A 17922-nucleotide genomic window follows, 5' to 3' on the forward strand; every position below is an offset into this window, starting at 1 on the left:
GGAAACAAGGATAGAAGAGGGAGGAAATAGGGGGAGAGGAGAGGAAACAAGGACAGAAGAGAGGAAACAAGGACAAAGGAGAGGAAACAAGGACAGAGGGGAGAAAACAAGGACAGAAGAGAGAAAACAAGGACAAATGAGAGGAAACACGGAGAGAGGAGAGGTAACAAAGATAGAGGAGAAACAGCAAGGACAGAAGAGAAGAAACAAGGACAGAAGAGAGGAAACAAGGATAGAAGAGGGAGGAAATAGGGGGAGAGGAGAGGAAACAAGGACAGAAGAGAGGAAACAAGGACAAAGGAGAGGAAACAAGGACAGAGGGGAGAAAACAAGGACAGAAGAGAGAAAACAAGGACAAATGAGAGGAAACACGGAGAGAGGAGAGGTAACAAAGATAGAGGAGAAACAGCAAGGACAGAAGAGAAGAAACAAGGACAGAAGAGAGGAAACAAGGATAGAAGAGGGAGGAAATAGGGGGAGAGGAGAGGAAACAAGGACAGAAGAGAGGAAACAAGGACAAAGGAGAGGAAACAAGGACAGAGGGGAGAAAACAAGGACAGAAGAGAGAAAACAAGGACAAATGAGAGGAAACACGGAGAGAGGAGAGGTAACAAAGATAGAGGAGAAACAGCAAGGACAGAAGAGAAGAAACAAGGACAGAAGAGAGGAAACAAGGATAGAAGAGGGAGGAAATAGGGGGAGAGGAGAGGAAACAAGGACAGAAGAGAGGAAACAAGGACAAAGGAGAGGAAACAAGGACAGAGACGAGAAAACAAGGACAGAAGAGAGGAAACAAGGATAGAGTAGAGGTAACAAGGACAGAGGAGAGGAAACAAGGATAGAAGAGGACAGGAAACAAGGACAGAGGAGAGGAAGCATGGACAGAGAAGAGGAAACAAAGACAAAGGAGAGGAAGCAAGGTAGAGTAGAGGTAACAAGGACAGTAGAGAGGAAACAAGGACAAAGGGAGAGGAAACAAAGATAGAGGAGAGGAAACAAGGATAGAAGAGGACAGGAAACAAGGATAGAAGAGGGAGGAAATAGGGGGAGAGGAGAGGAAACAAGGACATGGGAGAAAGACCAAGGACAGAAGAGAGGAAACAAGGATAGAAGAGGGGAGAAAACAAGGACAGAAGAGAGGAAACAAGGACAAAGGAGAGGAAACAAGGACAGAGGAGAGGAAACATGGATAGAAGAGGAGAGGAAACAAGAATAGAAGAGGGAGGAAATAGGGGGAGAGGAGGGGAAACAAGGACATGGGAGAGGTAACAAAGACAGAGGAGAAAAACCAAGGACAGAAGAGAGGAAACAAGGATAGAAGAGGAGAGGAAACAAGGATAGAAGAGGGAGGAAATAGGGGGAGAGGAGAGGAAACAAAGATTAAGGAGAAGAGGGAACAAGGAGAGAAAATGAAAAAAGGTGAGACAGACAGAAGAGAAAAGGAAAAAGGAAAGGAAACCCGAAAAAAAATGAGAGGAAATGAAATGATGGAGAGGAGCGAAATCTTTCCAATAAATCCTAAACACAGCACGAGGTGTGTTTTACGTTTTAGTGTGTTTTTGTGTGTGTTGGTTTGGGTCGTACCAATCACGGCCAAGGAGGGGGGGCAGGGCCAGTACTCGGTCTCTATCTTGGAGGGCAGGTTGGGGTCTGGAGGCTGAGCTGCAGGAAACTTTGAGGACTCGATGATCAGATCCTCGATGTGTTTCCCCTGAGGGACCTGAGAGGACGACACATCTGTGCACAACACACACACACGTTAAAGCTGATTAAACGCAGTGACATCATGTCTGTGGTCCGCAGGGGGGCTGCAGCCGACCCACATTCAGATCTGTTCTGACTGCATGACTCACGACATCAGACTCTGTTTTAGACACATTTTAAAATGGGATTTGGGAAATGTGCTTATGATGTTTAGCAAATAAATGTTCGATCAGTAGATAAGTTAGCATGCTAAACATGAGCAAACTGGTAAAACACTCTTTACAGTATGTAACTATAAACCCGCTCTGTCACACACAGGCTTTGTCGAGGCCACTTGGCGTCGCTGTTTAACGCCTTTTAGTGTCGTTTTGGAAGTGTAGTAGTTAGCAACAATAAATATGCAACGTTCGGCTAGACTTTCAAAATAAAACCAGTGGTTAAGGTTAGGTTTAGGCATCAAAACTACTTCATGGTTTGTCCGATGTCTGACACATTAACTCCAAGGGGTCTCGACCAAGCGTCCATTTGTGACGACTGAGCGTTTCAGAATCTTTTTGCTCTTATTTATTTTGGTCTTTAGATTTTGTATGAAAACATAATTTGACTTTTGGTCGTACTAGTAGCTAGTTGTCGTCACACAGGAGCTGCATGTGACACGTGTCAAAACACCTCGTCTTATATTCCTGAGCGCCCGTGGCGTTTATTGACAATCCCGAGGGACGGAAACAACAAACGATAGCGTAAAATGTCTGAGTAACGGACCTTGTTTGTAGATGGGAGGCTTCTTGTAGATGTTGGTGCCATTTTCTGAAAGGAAATAAAGGAGTTCAGATGAGTGAAAAGAAAAAGGAGAGCAGAGACTAAAGCCTGGCTGATATTAGATTACCGATGTCGTTGTTAGACAGTTAAAATGTACTAATTTTAGTCTAGGTGCATCTGTAATTCATGTTACTGTGATATTAGCTGAGATGCTAATTTTAGTCGCCCCCTGCTGGCTGCTAAAGAGGACGCAGGCGTCACTTTTAAGACCTGGATGTTCCCTCTTGGTTGTTACGAATGTGATGACCGAAACGGTTTGAAGCTCAGAGACTTTGTTCCAGATGTGTTAGAGCTAAAATACATCTTTACCTCACGTGTTCTCAGGGTTAATGCTAATAAATAACTAATCTGGGTCACTCTACTTGTATATTTAAAGTTACCTGTGAGCATTCAATTAATATGCAATACGCATTTTAATAAAAAGCCTTTTCTTTCGTCTGCCATGGTTCTGCGTTACATGACGTCTGACATTTGCCCCACATGGCTGCAGCGTAACATCTTTACTTGTGAACACAGAACAAAACACAACGCTGAAAATAAAACAAAAGACAAAGAAACACGTCGTTACCGGGCCTGTGGAAGTGCTGCATGGCGATCTTGGTTCCAGAGGAGTGTGTGTGCGGCGTGTTTGGTGTGTTCGGTGTGGGCGGCGTGTGTGTGCTGTGTGTTCTGCTGGTCTGGATGGTGGAACCAGGGGAGGAACCTCCAGGAGACCGGTTCTCCAGCCAGTCCCTGGACTCCTTCTGGAAAACAGAGGAACACAGCAGTCAGACAGGTGGAGTGAGTTTAACCTGAGACCTTTACTAGTACTTTTAGATTTTATTTACGTCCCACCTCTGGCTGCGTGTCAGTAAATTTATGAAGATACTTTCTTTTGCTTTCAGTTTTCCCTTCAGGTCACTGATCATATACGATCATTCGCGATCAAGCTGCTCTGACCTCTGACCTGCTCACTAAACTTTAAGACAAACTTTGGGGGTAGGACGGTCTTACCTCCGGGGAGGTAGGAGGAGAGATGGAGCGAGGAGACAAAGACCTCTGCAGGAGAGAACATAAAAATAGATTAAACACTCAAACATATAAATAGATTCAGAGCGTGACAGAACAACACAGATCTCAACACGTACTCAACTCTGACGTGAAGAAGTGCTTTCAAAGCCTTTGTGTATTTCTTTAACGCTGCGTCACTAAACCAAAGTACATTTACTAAAGTACTGTACAAATTTAAGGTACTTGTACTTCCTTTTCTTGTCACTTTCTACTTCTACTCCACCACATCTCAGAGGGAAATATTGTACTTTTTACTTCACTACATTTATCTGACAGCTTCAGTTACTTTATATATTTTTACACACAAACCATAAGAAGAGTTTATAAAATATATATAAATGAAACTCCCAATAACAATTATAAAATAAATATCATGAAATGTTTATTCTGCATTGCACAGGCCTATTCAATTTCAGCAAAAAGTTAGTGAGCTTCCTTACATAATGTAAAATAAGTAGGATTTTAAATGCAACTTTTCAGATTTTACTGCTGATTCTATACCTGCAGGTTTTAAGACCAGTGAAAGTGCAGTTACATTTATTTAGATAGAGGCCTGATCTTAGTACGAAATAACTGCCCAGAGGCGTAAACAAGACGGCTGCCGTACACTGGGTACACAGAGGATCAAAACATGTTCCAGTTGTTTCCAGAAGGCTGCATTTTCTTTGAGCACCAGCCTTTCCTGACAACATAGCGGTTACATGTCTGTCATCAGTAGGTCACCAGGACACTTTAACTGAGCTGTAAATAATGCGCCTTTACTCAGAATCTGCTGTATGCTGGCTTCTAGACACATAAACACTCACTCACACAGGCCTCTGGAAAATCTGATCTCTTTGTCTGCCTTTCTTGTTGTTATCACGCTCTGACTCTCAGCTGTGGTAACGAGCTGTCCGGCCTCTAAGCAGCAGATTGATGTCTCATGTCGCAGCCGGACGCACGGCCAACCAACCGGCAAACTAACGGACTGTCAGACCAGCCGCCGTCTGCCGCCACTGCTCCTCTACACCAAGCTAAACACATCCTGGACGTCTCTCAGTGTCACACACAGGCATGAAACACCTCACAAATATATAGTTTAATGTCATTTCCATCAACCTTATATAGTTTGTATGAAGCTTTGGCAATACTGTTGTTACATTCGTGCCAGTAAAGCTAATTTGAATTGAACTGAATTGAATTTCCAGCTGCTCGCTGTAGTTTCTATCAAACAAAAAGGAGGTAATGCTGCATTGTGTTGCTGTAGTGAGTATTTGGGGCAGCAGGACGGTGTAGGTGTTCACCTCCAGTGGACTGTAGCTGTAGTGCGGCTGGTAGATCATCAGGTCTGGCCTCTCGATATCCAGGATGGCTTTGTCTCTAGGTAACGCCGCCAAGTCCTTGTAGCAAATAACCCCGTCCTCCACTCTGGCCTGATAGAGAGAGAGGGGGGGGGGGGGGGGGGGGGGGGGGGGGGGGGGGGGATTAAAGATTACTGCCTCAAGATTAATCTGAGGGATAATACAACTCCCAGCTTTGAGTCTCACCACGATGGCGGCCGCAGGGGATCCTGGGACGCTGGGCCCTCTCAGAGACAACACACTCCCTGGAGACGTCTGGGCCAGCTGCTGCTGACACAAACACAGAGGTCAGAGGTCAACCACAAACTGATATTCAGCCAAATGAGAGAAAACTTCAGCTAATGAAGGAATCAATGAGGATCATTTATGTTTCTGCTCAGAGAAATAACCACTCACTTAAATGTAACCCGAGTTTACAGCCACGCTAGCAGCCCTGTGAGCCCGTAATGGTCATTGTTGTGCAGTTGTTCAAAAATTAATACATGTATTACGTGTTTAGGGTTTTTCTGAGACAGGTTTGAAGTGGATATGGTCAACCTGCCAGGAGTAGTAGATTTTATTTTTATTTTTTATTTTACCTTTATTTTACCAGGAACCCATAGAGATAAAAATTTCTTTTACAAGAGAGACGTGGCTGAGGTAGCAGCCGTACATAAACACAACATATTAAAATGCAACCAAATTCACAATAAACAAAAAACACTAACCAAAAGTAAAGCCATTCGAACAAAGAAGAAGAAAAACAACCATGTCTCCTTCACCACATTCTTTATGACGCTCTTAAATTAATCAGTTGATATACACGTTTCTAATTTTAAATCTGTTTGCAAATTATTCCAATGCCCTGGGTGTATGAAAATGCAGTTTTCCCCTGATTATGGCATAAAATGTGTCATTTCCTGTTGCCAGCAGGTGGCGCTATGACTTTAAGTGAATGTTGGCATGTGAATGTGTTCAGGACAGGACTGTTATCATACATGTACAGTTTGGTGCAGATGTGAGCATGTACACTGAAGTTTTAACAACTTCCTGTTTCGTGGCGAATCATCGATTTTTGACGCCATGCCACAGACACGCCCTTCCACGAAAACTCACAGATAGCACAACTTTTTATTATCAATCCCTTAAGATTGAACAGCAAAAATTTGAAGTCGATTGGATTAATTATCTAAGAGGAGTTTGTTAAAGTGCGGAGCCTGTGAATCTGAAAAAAAAAACAAAGACCGTTAAAGGGGGCATCGCTCCCAGAGGCTTTTTCGTAGGTCTGATAACACGTGCCACAAAATGCTTGAATTTTGTGCAAAGTTTCATGAGCTTTTGAGCATGTTTAGATCGCCAAAACATACAAGAAACATGGATTTCGCATGTTTCATGCCTGGGCACTGATAACGTATGTTGTCAATACTAAACCGTATAAAACAAGACGAGGATCAATACATCATTTCATAAAGTGACTGTGCTAAAAGAAGGTTGAGTTACCATTTAAAATGATCAACATCCTCCTGATCAAGCTCCTCTGTGCCAAACTTCACTATTAAAATCTAAATTTTTTACTCTCAGGTGCTGAAAATAGAAATCTCAGAGATTTTAAGACTCTCCCTTCCTCCCACACAGTCCACCATCGCTGGCAGATAAAGAAAAAATAATATGACAACACTTTAAACAGCTTCAGAATCACAGGGAAGTGAAAACAGTGTTTACCTTGGGCATCATCCTGACTGCTGATTGGTCAGTTCCTGAGGGAGAGACAAAGACATGGTTATTATATTACTGATATGTGAGACAATATATTTATTACAGTTTACTGCAAGTAAAACGGAGAGTAAATGACAAACGGGGGAGGTGAGTTGTTCACCAGCTGACAGTGTGTGTGTGTGTGTGTGTGTGTGTTCGTGAGTCAGCTGGAAAACAGAAAAATGCTGCAGAGGCTTTCTATGACGGGCGGCTGCTGGACCAGATACATACACCACAGCTGCTAATCTGAAGTCAACACGATGTGACACAGTATGAAGGACGATTCATCTGCATCATCTGAATAAATAAATAATTTAACATTAAGTTTCAATATTTAGAGAACAAAACTGTGCTGAGGTGTGTTTTAAAAAGGCAGGGGGACATCAAGGCGGCGGTTTGGACGCAGTTACTGTTAGATAAGACACTGGTAGCTTACGCCTCAATCGTTAAGACTCATTAGGAGCCACCGAGTCTGAAAAACCAAGTCAGTCTCCTGGTTTTAATCAGAGTTGAAGCTGTGTTTATGTCTGGTTTCACTTCTGCCTTTCAGTGTTTGTGCTGAAATGTTTATTCCAGATCAGAGGAAACTCCATCTGAAACATCTGGAGAAGACTAACTGATGGGAGTGTGTGTTTCATCACAGCATTGTGTGCTTGTAGACCTCAGACAGTGAAGCTGCCAGCTCGGCATTGTCCGACGTGACCGACGGACACAAAGGGATCATTCCAGAGGCCGAAGCTTTGTCCAACACACACACACACACACACACACACACACACACATAAACACGTGGAAGTCTGGGTAACATGCGGTCAGTGACGGGAAAAGACCTGCACACACTGAAACACACACTCACAGTGAAATACAGTGTCTGAGTGTTCATACCTCAGGGAGAAAATGGGATCATGTCTGCATCTGTTGGGTCTTCAGGGCTCTCCGGCCCGATCAATACCTGGAACACACAGATACGTACATTTAAAAAATATATATATGGTAGGAGAAGGTCAGACAGAGCGCCGGAAGCTGCAAACAAACAGAAGAAACAGTAAAGTTTGTAAAAATGGTTTTACAAAAGCACATCTGAAGCTTGCTGCAGTTTGTAATTTCCACATTATTTCTGAGGAAGCACTAATTATACACATGTGAATTATGATCCATTATTGGAATCGCTTGTAGACACAAACTGCACATTCAACTGAGCCGTTCTCCCTCCCCGACTCGTCACATATGGACGCATCAAGACCCATCGGCGTCAGTTTGTGACGCACTGGGGATCCCTGTAGCGTCAGTTTTTAATGGTAAATGATAATTAACAGAAGAGGAGGTGATTGGGGTGGATGGTGGGCCAGAACCTGGACTTTGAACCAGGAGACCGGGGTTTGTGTTCCATTTAAACCAAAAAGTCAACATTAAATATTTTTATTTAAGTTACGCAAGTGACGTAAGTTAGTGTTAGTTATGTGTTAACTGACGTACGTAGTTTTTTTAACTTAAACCAAGATCTTTTCCTAACCTTCAGAAAGTAGTACGTTGCCTAAACCAAACCAATTGCAAGGTTTCACGGCTTTATTAGTAAAGTTTGGAAATGCTAGCGTTTTATTTTGAAAGTCTAATGGGACGTTGCATATTTGTTGTTGCTGAGCGTTGCTAACTTGACCGCGGAGCCCTAAACGTCTAAAAGCGACGCCAAACGGCCTCGACGAACCGTCAATATGTGACGAGTCGGGACTGGGAACGTGTTGCATGTGCACTAAATAAAACACTCCCTAAGTTACGCTTGAAATTAATTAGTAGCTATAAAATAATTAGAAATCTACCAATCAAACACTTTCTCCATTTCTCTGTTATGAACGCCTCATTATCAGAGCTGAGAGAAGTATTAATGTCCTCTGCTTAAGTAAAAGTATAAAAAAAACTACCTTTCTAGAAGTAAAACTCCGGCATCCAAAGATTTAAAATTTAAAAAGTATTTTTCCACAAAATGTACTTAGAGAATCAAAGTACTTGTTCTGCAGTAAAATGTCCCCTCTGGCTGGTTAATTATATTAGATTGTGAATGTTCGAGCAGCATTTCACTTTCGTTTCGTTTTTTTTTAAGCTTATTTTATGTTTTATATAAAATCTGAAGCTGAAAAGTTGTCACATAAATGTAGAGCAGTAAAAATATTTGCCTCTGAGATGTGGTGAGGTAGCAGAATATATTAGCAGAAATACTGTTGAGGTATTGATCCACGTATTGATCACTGCTGGTGTCTGGTGACTCTGAATAATGAATATGCTGGCTGACTGTTTCTGATGTTAACACAGACACCTCCGGCCTGCTTTATGTCGCCAGCAGGTCACAAGAAGGAAGTCAAACTCTCACTCTGTCACTCAGTCCTAAACACAAACGCTCATTTATTAAATGCTTACTATCAACTCAAATTAAACGTTTCACACAGTTGCAGCTTTTACACAGAAAACATTTAATGAGTTTCTAAAACTAAAATATCACTCCCACGTAGTCACATATGGACGCTTGGTCAAGACCCCTTGGTGCCGCTTTTTAACGCCCTGGGTACTCTATAGCGTTGGTTTCCGACGTGTAGGTCATAGGCAACCACAACTATGCAACGTCCGGTTAAACTTTCAAAATAAAACTTGTGGTTAACGTGTTGAAACGGCGCAATTTGGAGAGGGTTATGCACCAAAACTACTTGGATAGGTTTAGGAAAACATCATGGTTTAGGTTAAAAATGAGTGACTTAGCTGAGTCAAGTCACGTAACTTGTGTAACTTTTTTTTGTTTCACGCGGGAATGAACACCGGTCTCCTGACTGAAAGTCCGGTTTCTGGCCCAACCATCCACCCCAACCGCTTCCACCTAACCCTTCCCCTAAAAATGGGTAATGGATAAGACAAACGCCTTACCCAGGTTCAATCCCCCACTGTGAGACATCCACCACTGTGTCCCTGAGCAAGACACTTAACCCCTCGTTGCTCCAGAGGCGTGCGACCTCTGACATGTACAGCAATTGTAAGTCGCTTTGGATAAAAGCGTCGGCTAAATGAATAAATGTAAAATGACGCTACAGGGATTCCCCCAGTGCGTTGAGCTGTGACCCTAAGCGTTACAAACTCATGCCAACGGGTGTAAATCATCGGTGTAAAATCTCAAACACACCAAACTGCTCCTCCATCAGTAGACTCCCTTCATCGTGCTTTAGACCAGATTCCAGAGAAGACCCAGATCTCCCTCTGTCCCTGGGGGGAGATCAGTTACAATCTAATGTCTGCCTGCCTGGTGATCAATAATCCGATCAATAAACTGGAGGAATCAGATTTCAGTTCTTCATCTCTGCAGCAGAGCTTTTGTCCACAGTCTGACTTCAGAGGAGGAAATTAATTATTAATTAAGCACTTTTACTCAAGCACTGTACTTAAGTACACTAAAGAGGTTGTACTTCACCTGAGTATTTACGTTTTATGCTACTTTATACTTGTACTGTAGTACGTCTCAGGAGCAAAACGTTTATTTGACATCAGTTACTTTTAAGATTTAGATTATTAAAACACACAAAATATAAATCCACTAATAAATATGATGTGTTATTACAGATAAAAATACACAGCAGTGTATGAAATCATTAAAAGTAGCTCCACCTTCACCAGCTGCAACATTAAAGTGATGAACACATGAATAATTATATTAACCATTTGCATAATGACAACTTTTACTTTTGGTACTTTAAGTATATTTTGTACTAACACTTTTGTACTTTTACTTAAGTAAGTATTTGAAGGCAGGCCTTTTACTTGTAACAGAGTATTTCTACACTGTGGTAATACTATCTTTACTAGTAAGAGATATGAGTACTTCCTGCACCGCTGCTCAGTTCTGGGTCGCTGGTGTTTCTTGTTTCCTGTTTTATTTTGAAATCGTTCTGTCCCTGGTGCCACTGTCTGCTTTTACTTCCTGTCCTTGTGTTTCTGGGTTGATGTTTGCACCTGCCCTGATGTGTTTCACTTGTGTCTCGTTATCTCCATCCCTTTAGGTATTTAAGTCTCAGTCTCATTATCGTATGTCGTCTGTTCACCCAGCGTTGTTTCCAGGGTCTCGTTTCGTGCTTTGTTTTTGGACTGCTTCACCTTGTCTCCTGGATTTATACGGTTTCTTCTCGGTTTTGGACTTTCTATATCTATATATTTCTGCGTGTAAACTAAAATACATTGCCAGTGTTATTAGGTAGCTTGTTCCAGTAAACAATCTCTGAAACTCATCTTCTCTGAACAAAAGGTTTTCAGGAAAATGTTAAAAATGCCCCAAAAAAAGGTGAAAACATCAGTTTATATACAGATGATCATCTGATCTAGCCGGACAGGAACAAAGTTAACGAGTAACGTATACTGAAGTCATTTGTTTTCATTAAAATTCTTCTTAAATCACACCAAGGTTAGTGCTGAGGGTTCGTCTGTGTGCACACAGTCAGTCGTGTTTTTCGTTCTCTTTCGGCGTCACGCATAGAAACTAATCTTAATGTAAAATAATTCAGTTTTTGATCCATAAGGAGGTTTGATTGGAGTAAAAGTTGTGAAGTTCAGAGACCGATGACCCATGATCTTTATCAGCTTCTGCAAAACAGCTTTAGCGTCTAACAATGTCTCGTAAATCTGAAACATAATTATTCATTTCTACGTTTTCAAATGTGCCGCCTCAAAAATGCATGTAGAGAGACGATGAATACGCAGAGGTAGCATTAAAAACACACACCTTCAGAGTTCAAGCTTAAATTATAAATCCCATTAGACACTTTCTGCCTGTTTGGGGACAAGAGTGAACCAGTATCAGCGTTACGACGGTTATGGTGAGGATTAAGACGCTGCTGTGTTAGGCATGAAGTTGTTAGTTGCTGTAGAGGAAAGGGAATAACAAATCTCCCTCCAGCTCCTACAGTGTTTGTGTGGGTGTTGTATTGATTTTGCTGTAAAAACTGTCATTGTTGGAAACTATCTGATGCAAACCATAAAAAAACTAGACTGAAACTCTCCTGGAAAACAAAACAAGGTCTCTCTGTGCGAAGCAAACCATCTAAAGATTTAAGGATGATTTGGTGGGCAGGACAAAATTCAAATCCCACTGGAACTGTTTAAATCAGCTCACCAGTCTGCTGAGAGAAAACCAAACAAAGAGCTTTAAGAAGTGAGACGGAGCAGGTGGGACACTGTGCAAACATCTTCCCAGCAGACAGGTGAGCTCAGTCCTGCAGGTGAAGCTCAGAGCTAAAAACTCTTAGAATCAGTAGATATATGAATGGAGTTCTGAACAGAGTCACCGTCATCCTCCTCCTCTTGTTTGCCCTGCGTCTATTTTCAGATTCAAGTTTCAGTTCCAGGAAGTCGATGCTGTTGCTAAGCGACGACGCTGGCGAGAGATGTTGCTCCATCTGACAAAACACACCACATGAAACTGAGCGTTCGGGAGGAAGTGTTTGACTCAATGAGACGACGGGATCCTTTTGATTTCACTGAGAGACCATTAAACCTGCGATGTCCATCATCCTGTCCCATTAACTGGACGCCAGGTTACCAAGTCAAGCTTGTTTATATAACCTTGTGTCAGAATAACAGTTTTTAGATGACTTAAGTAATGGAGTTATTTTAACTGAACCACGATCTTTCCCTAAATCCAACCACACCACCATCGTTTCACAAAGTTTACCACACCGGTACGCCTGCAGCTGGACGGGTTACTTTCCAACATTTCGTACATGTTGTTTTAACCCATTCTCATCCCAGGGCGTCAACATAAGGACGGTTTGTCAAGACACCGTGGCGTTGCTTTTTCATGCTCTGGGTACGCTTTAGCATCGTTTCTGCACGAGTTGGACTCAAGTTAGCAAGAATTAATCTGTCGGGTTAGGCTTAGAAAATAAAACTAGTGGTTAATGTTGTGAAATGTCACAGTTAGTATAATATAGTAGTATATAGTATAGTACTTTTAGCGTTGAACTACGCTAAAAGGTGCCGTGTGTTGGTACTAGTGTTGATTTTGTCAGCCATTTTAAAACTTAGTCCTGCATCAAATTTCCTTGTTAGTTTTTGTCATATTTAGTCCACCGTATACTATTTTTTTGTAGTCTAGTTTTAGTCATTAACCATCATTAGTATAATTTTGATGAGGGGAGCCCCCAGCGGCAGGAGTAGGCCTGCATGGATCATATGTAATATTATTTATCCAGCCGGGGGGAACGATCACGAACCGCTCACAGCGTGTCGTAATATTTTCGCTCCTCATTACACTGACAAAAAGAGAGAGAGATTTTATTAACGTATTTATTTTATAAATTACATTTTAGTCTCGTCATATTGCACGTTGATATTGTCACAGTCTGTATTGAAGGACATTTTCGCCGTCTCATCTTCGTCTCGTTTTCGTCAGTGAAAAAAAAGGTAATTGGCTTAGTTTCGTCTGACGAAAGTAACACTAGTTGGTACCGGACGCCGGACGCCACGAGAATAAGAGCTGGCTGGTTGTTTTGGGACAATCTACCTACTTTGACGTGTTGCAGCGTTTCTGTTCTTGCTTGTGATTTCTGTATTTGCAGCATCTTTGTGTTCAGAAAAAGACACAGATGTTTTGCACCATTTGCTGGTGTTCTGTCCCTTTTGCACATTTTTTTTCTTAGTTGCACTGCGTCGAGCTCTCAGGGCCACCGTACATTTACGGGCCGACTCAGCTGACCACAGAAACCTCGTCATGTTCGACAGGATCGTTTAAACCTTGATGGACAATGAGGTAAACAGTGTTGACACTTTAACGATAATATAAATCAGAGTTCAACTGATTATACTGACAAGCTTCTCTTCCCGCTGCTGGTTCGTGGTCAGTGTATGAGAGTTCTTCGCCTCCTCCGTTGATTTTATTTTGGCTGACAGATCACTGAAACAGCTTGTGTCCAGGTTCTCGTACAGCAGATCTGTGTGAGTCTGCTGGGACGGCAGATAACTCTGTGGCATGCTGGGAGATATCTGAAGGTTGCTAGGTTACCACACCCAGCCGTCCAATCAGCCGGCAGAAATGCGCCAGAGACAAAGAGAGGGATGCTGCACTAAAATAGACCTCCCGCCGTCAGACCGCCCGACACTGAGAGAGTGTGTCCATCACATAGTTTCTAACACAACACACTGCAGGGGTCATGCACTCAGGTAAACTCCACCCGGCTGCCTCGCCTGGGAGCCTAAATCAAACTTCCCCTGCCCCACAGACGTGATGACATGTTGCTGTGATTTATTTATTTTTTTGGAGAATCGACCTCGTCTAAGTCAACAGATTTCCTTCATTTCCCAGAATTCCTTGCTGTCAGCTGCTGGTGGTGCGTAGGAGGAGAAAGTGATAGTGAAAGTCCTGACTGACAACAACCAAACCGACTGGTCATTTTTCTGTGACAGAATGAAGAGAAGCAGCAGGATTTACAGCGTTTAATGTTTCCGCTGAGACAAACTCACAGCTGAAATATTTCACACTTTGTTATGGCCGTTGTTTGGATTTAATGTTGACTTAAATCAGATAGTATCTTATTAAAGAAAGAGTCAACCAGCTACAGAAACATTTCAGTCTGTACCTCACAGTCCTTCCCTTCCACCTATTGCAGAAAACATTCATACAGTAGTCAACAGCGAGAGACGAATAATGTTTAGATCCCATTTGAATCGTGCCCTGAGTTACACACATAATGTTTGTCAGGTTAAAATATAGTTTCAGTCAAGAAGGTCACAATTTATAAACATATAAAACTGTAAAGTGAAATTTAGTTTTGTGTGAAACCGTTCAGTGAACCACATCTCTCGTCTTGCACAATATACGTCACCAGCATGTTAGCACTGGGATGCTAAGCTAACCTTCATTGCTTACTTGCTACTAGCTAGGTAACTTAGCCTGTGTTCCACACACTCGCTCATCCCTACTAATTATACACTGCAGATAACTCAGATAGACACTTGTGTGGTAAACCAGAAATGACTGGTGTCACCGGTGGAGCGGAGACCTGACAACCGCCTCATACATGTAAATTTAAGTAGTACGGTAGAATAATGCCGAAATGTGTCGGTTGAAATAGTTAAGAGACAAGTAAAATATTTATTTGTTTTAACTCAAAGTATGAAGTTGAAACAAGTTGTAACTTTATCAGTAACTCCTTATTCACCCTAATTAAACACACATAACTGTCTAATGTTGTCTTTATATTCCTATATTTTGCACTAGCTGACATCAATATTTCCAAATATCTATACTACAAAGTAACCGATCCTGTTAAAAAAGGTGATACTGCGTATTTTAAGTACCTTGTACGCTGTTGGCTAGTTTCATCTTTAACAATGCATCTTATTCTCATCATGTGTTCTGCATGAAAGATATCTGTAACAGCACAATACTGCGTTTCCCTGTGAGATGTGGAGGAGTAGAAGTAGAAACTGGTATGAAATTGAAATACTTATGTAATTAACAAGCACCTCGAATTTAGTGCAGTACAGTACGTTTTACTTTTGGCACCGGCGGGACGTTAACTTGACTTTTCCAGTAGGCGTCGGTCTCGCTTCCTCTTTGTGCTGGAGACATAAATTATCTCGTTAGCATCACTGAGGGGCTCGTTAGTGCCGGTCACTGCCTTCGTACACAGAAAACACTCACAGGTCCTGAGAACGTGCAGACCTTACATGTAGATTTATAACGGACACACACGTTACTGCAGAACACACACACATTTAACAACAAACAATCGAGGGAAGCAGCAGAATTTACTGAACTTTACAGACACGTCAGAGGGTTTTTGTTCTTTTTAACTTTGTGCAAACTCTCCATTACTTGGCGGTGCCTTCAAGGACTCTTGGACATCTGAGATTTTAGTGTTTGTAGCCGAAAGTCTACGTTTAGTTCAGTCTATTTTTCAAGTTTTTGAAGTACATTTTTATGCGTTGCAGTTGTGGAGAAACAGGAAAAACATTGCATTATTTATTTTAGTTGTTTTGATGTTAGTGGTGGTGTTTTTAAGATCATCTTCCGCTCCACACAGCAGAACCTTCAACCCAGTTCTCATCTCAGGGCGTCACATATGGACGCTTTGTCAAGTTCTCTTGGTGTCGCTTTTTAACACCCTGCCTACGCTTTTGCGTCGTTTTTGTACACGTCAAGTTTGTAAGAATAAATATGCAACTTCCGGTTACACTTTCAAAATAAAACTAGTGGTTAACAATGTAAAACAACAAGGTACTTACACATTACTTAAATTACACGGGAAACCAACACCGGGCTCCTGGGTTAAAGTTGTCCCGCTCTTCCACCTCCTTACTCAAACTTTTAGTTGTTTATAGTAATACTTTTAGCTTTGATCAAAGGGTTTCCCCATACGTGTTGAACTGTGCCGCTGAAGGCTGCTGTGTGCATTGGTACCCAGCCTCGTATCAACATATGGCAAATAAATAACACACGTTTCCATTTAGCGTGGCATTTCAACTCATTTTTTGCTTTTCACATGTCATTTCACGGCATTTAGTCCAGGTGTAGGATATAAATAATCAGAAAAGTCAGAGTAAGGAGGTGTTTGGGGTGAATCGGGGGCCACTAAACCAGACTTTGACCCAGCAAACGGCAGTTGGCTCCCTTCTAGATAAAAATTAAACAAAAACAAACAAAGACAGTGACTGTATGCATGTCGACCGGTTTAGCTTAGCCTCCTTTGTGTTGCTGAGGTCTATGGGGACGTAACTATTTGACGTTCTGGGAATAAGAATGGGCTGAAGAGAAAGGGTTAGGGTAATTAAAAGCTCAGCAGATCAGTAACCGTCTCATTGGTGTTTTGTTGAGTCGTGATCCAGTTAAATGTAAAACACGTTGATGCCTGAAGCTGTAAGTGGGTCTGAGACCAAAAACTGCTGAGTCACAGCTTCACATCCACAGCTCTGAGTCGTTCTTATTCTCAACCTGTCTGTTAAAATATCTACTGAGCTTCAACAGTTTTCCATCCCCAGTTCAGAACATGAGACTAAAACAGATGAAGAAGAACTGGATGATTAACAGGAGTAATGATGGAGGTGAACGCAGCGCTGCCGACAGGAACAACATCAGCGGGACATCCAAAGGAAGGCGGGATGCCAAAACGCTGACACGCTGATTCCTACTGAGCGTTCTGACACGAGTCACATGTAGGGGGACTTCTTTTGATTATTGAAAAGGTCCGAATTAACACAAGAGGAAATGATCTCATGTTGAAAATCACCACTGGGGACAGAAGTATTCAGATCCTTCACATAAGTAAAAGTGCCGTCACATTCATGTAAAAATACTCCATCACAATCACAAAACAGGCCCACAAGATCCTGGAGGGACGGTGTAGTGCTGTCAGCAAATATGCAAATAAACTACCATGTTAAAGGTTGAGCCAGCTTCAGGCCAAACTTCACATACTTTCTCCTCATTTTTCACAAACAACTTCCTTCAAACACCAAAAGGTCCTGGTTCAGGAGAATCTAAATAAGTAAATAAGTATACTTAAGAGTAGAAGGTCGACAACATCCCACTTTGAACTTTTAAGTTTCGTTTTGACGGCTGCTTTAACGCCAACTCAGATACAGGAAATCACAAGACGCGACAGTTACAGCAGCCTGTGCGTGTGTGTGTGTGTGTTGGCAGGCGTTTATCTCGCCTCGCAGAGACGTGACCACACCCAGCCTGTCAGCGTTACGACAGCGGCTGTTGTTATTGGCTGACGCAGACGACATCACAGCTTCTGTGTAACGTCTTTAAGATGTCAGTGGTGAAGTTCTGATTGACAGAAGGAGCTCGATGTGTTTCATTTATTTCGTTAACTTCCTTTCTATAGTCCCTCGTCCTTCTTGCCTTCCTTATCTCCTTTCCTTTTCATCCTCCCTCATGTCTTTGCCTTCTTCCTCCTCCTCCTCCTCCCGCCTTATCACCCAACAACACCAGCTGTTGCTGTGTGCTTCTGTAGAAACAGTGATTTGATGCTAACGGAAGCACCAAGACCTGAAGCACCGAGACCCGAAGCACCAAGACCTGAAGCACCGAGACCCGAAGCTCCGAGACCTGAAGCACCGAGACCCGAAGCACCGAGACCTGAAGCACAGAGACCCGAAGCACCGAGACCCGAAGCACAGAGACCCGAAGCACCGAGACCTGAAATACCGAGACCTGAAATACCGAGACCCGAAGCACCGAGACCCGAAGCACCGAGACCTGAAGCACCGAGACCCGAAGCACCGAGACCCGAAGCACCGAGAC

The 17922-nt window shown here is 42.4% G+C and overlaps 2 protein-coding genes across 5 annotated transcripts in view; one reads left to right on the forward strand and one right to left on the reverse strand.

Moving 5' to 3' along the window:
• Window positions 1-17922, forward strand: part of LOC123960356 (scavenger receptor cysteine-rich type 1 protein M130-like) — a 549618-nt gene that overhangs the window by 389105 nt on the left and 142591 nt on the right. The window lies entirely within an intron of this gene.
• LOC123960193 (dematin-like) overlaps window positions 1-17922 on the reverse strand; it is a 44051-nt gene that overhangs the window by 17699 nt on the left and 8430 nt on the right. For 2 of the 4 annotated variants that reach the window (XM_046034826.1, XM_046034823.1), the window contains exons 2-9: window positions 7533-7599; window positions 6615-6649; window positions 5100-5180; window positions 4857-4985; window positions 3517-3561; window positions 3092-3266; window positions 2467-2511; window positions 1585-1737 (exon numbers count right to left, since the gene is read on the reverse strand). In XM_046034826.1, coding sequence (XP_045890782.1) covers window positions 1585-1737; window positions 2467-2511; window positions 3092-3266; window positions 3517-3561; window positions 4857-4985; window positions 5100-5180; window positions 6615-6626 — 640 coding nt within the window. In that variant the 5' untranslated portion in view covers window positions 6627-6649; window positions 7533-7599. Of the gene's footprint in view, window positions 1-1584; window positions 1738-2466; window positions 2512-3091; window positions 3267-3516; window positions 3562-4856; window positions 4986-5099; window positions 5181-6614; window positions 6650-7532; window positions 7600-9810; window positions 9866-15899; window positions 15940-17922 lie in introns of those variants that run through there. The other 2 variants (XM_046034825.1, XM_046034824.1) reach the window with 2 other exon arrangements.

This window comes from Micropterus dolomieu, linkage group LG21 (genome assembly GCF_021292245.1).
Source record: "Micropterus dolomieu isolate WLL.071019.BEF.003 ecotype Adirondacks linkage group LG21, ASM2129224v1, whole genome shotgun sequence".
Lineage (NCBI taxonomy): Eukaryota > Metazoa > Chordata > Actinopteri > Centrarchiformes > Centrarchidae > Micropterus > Micropterus dolomieu.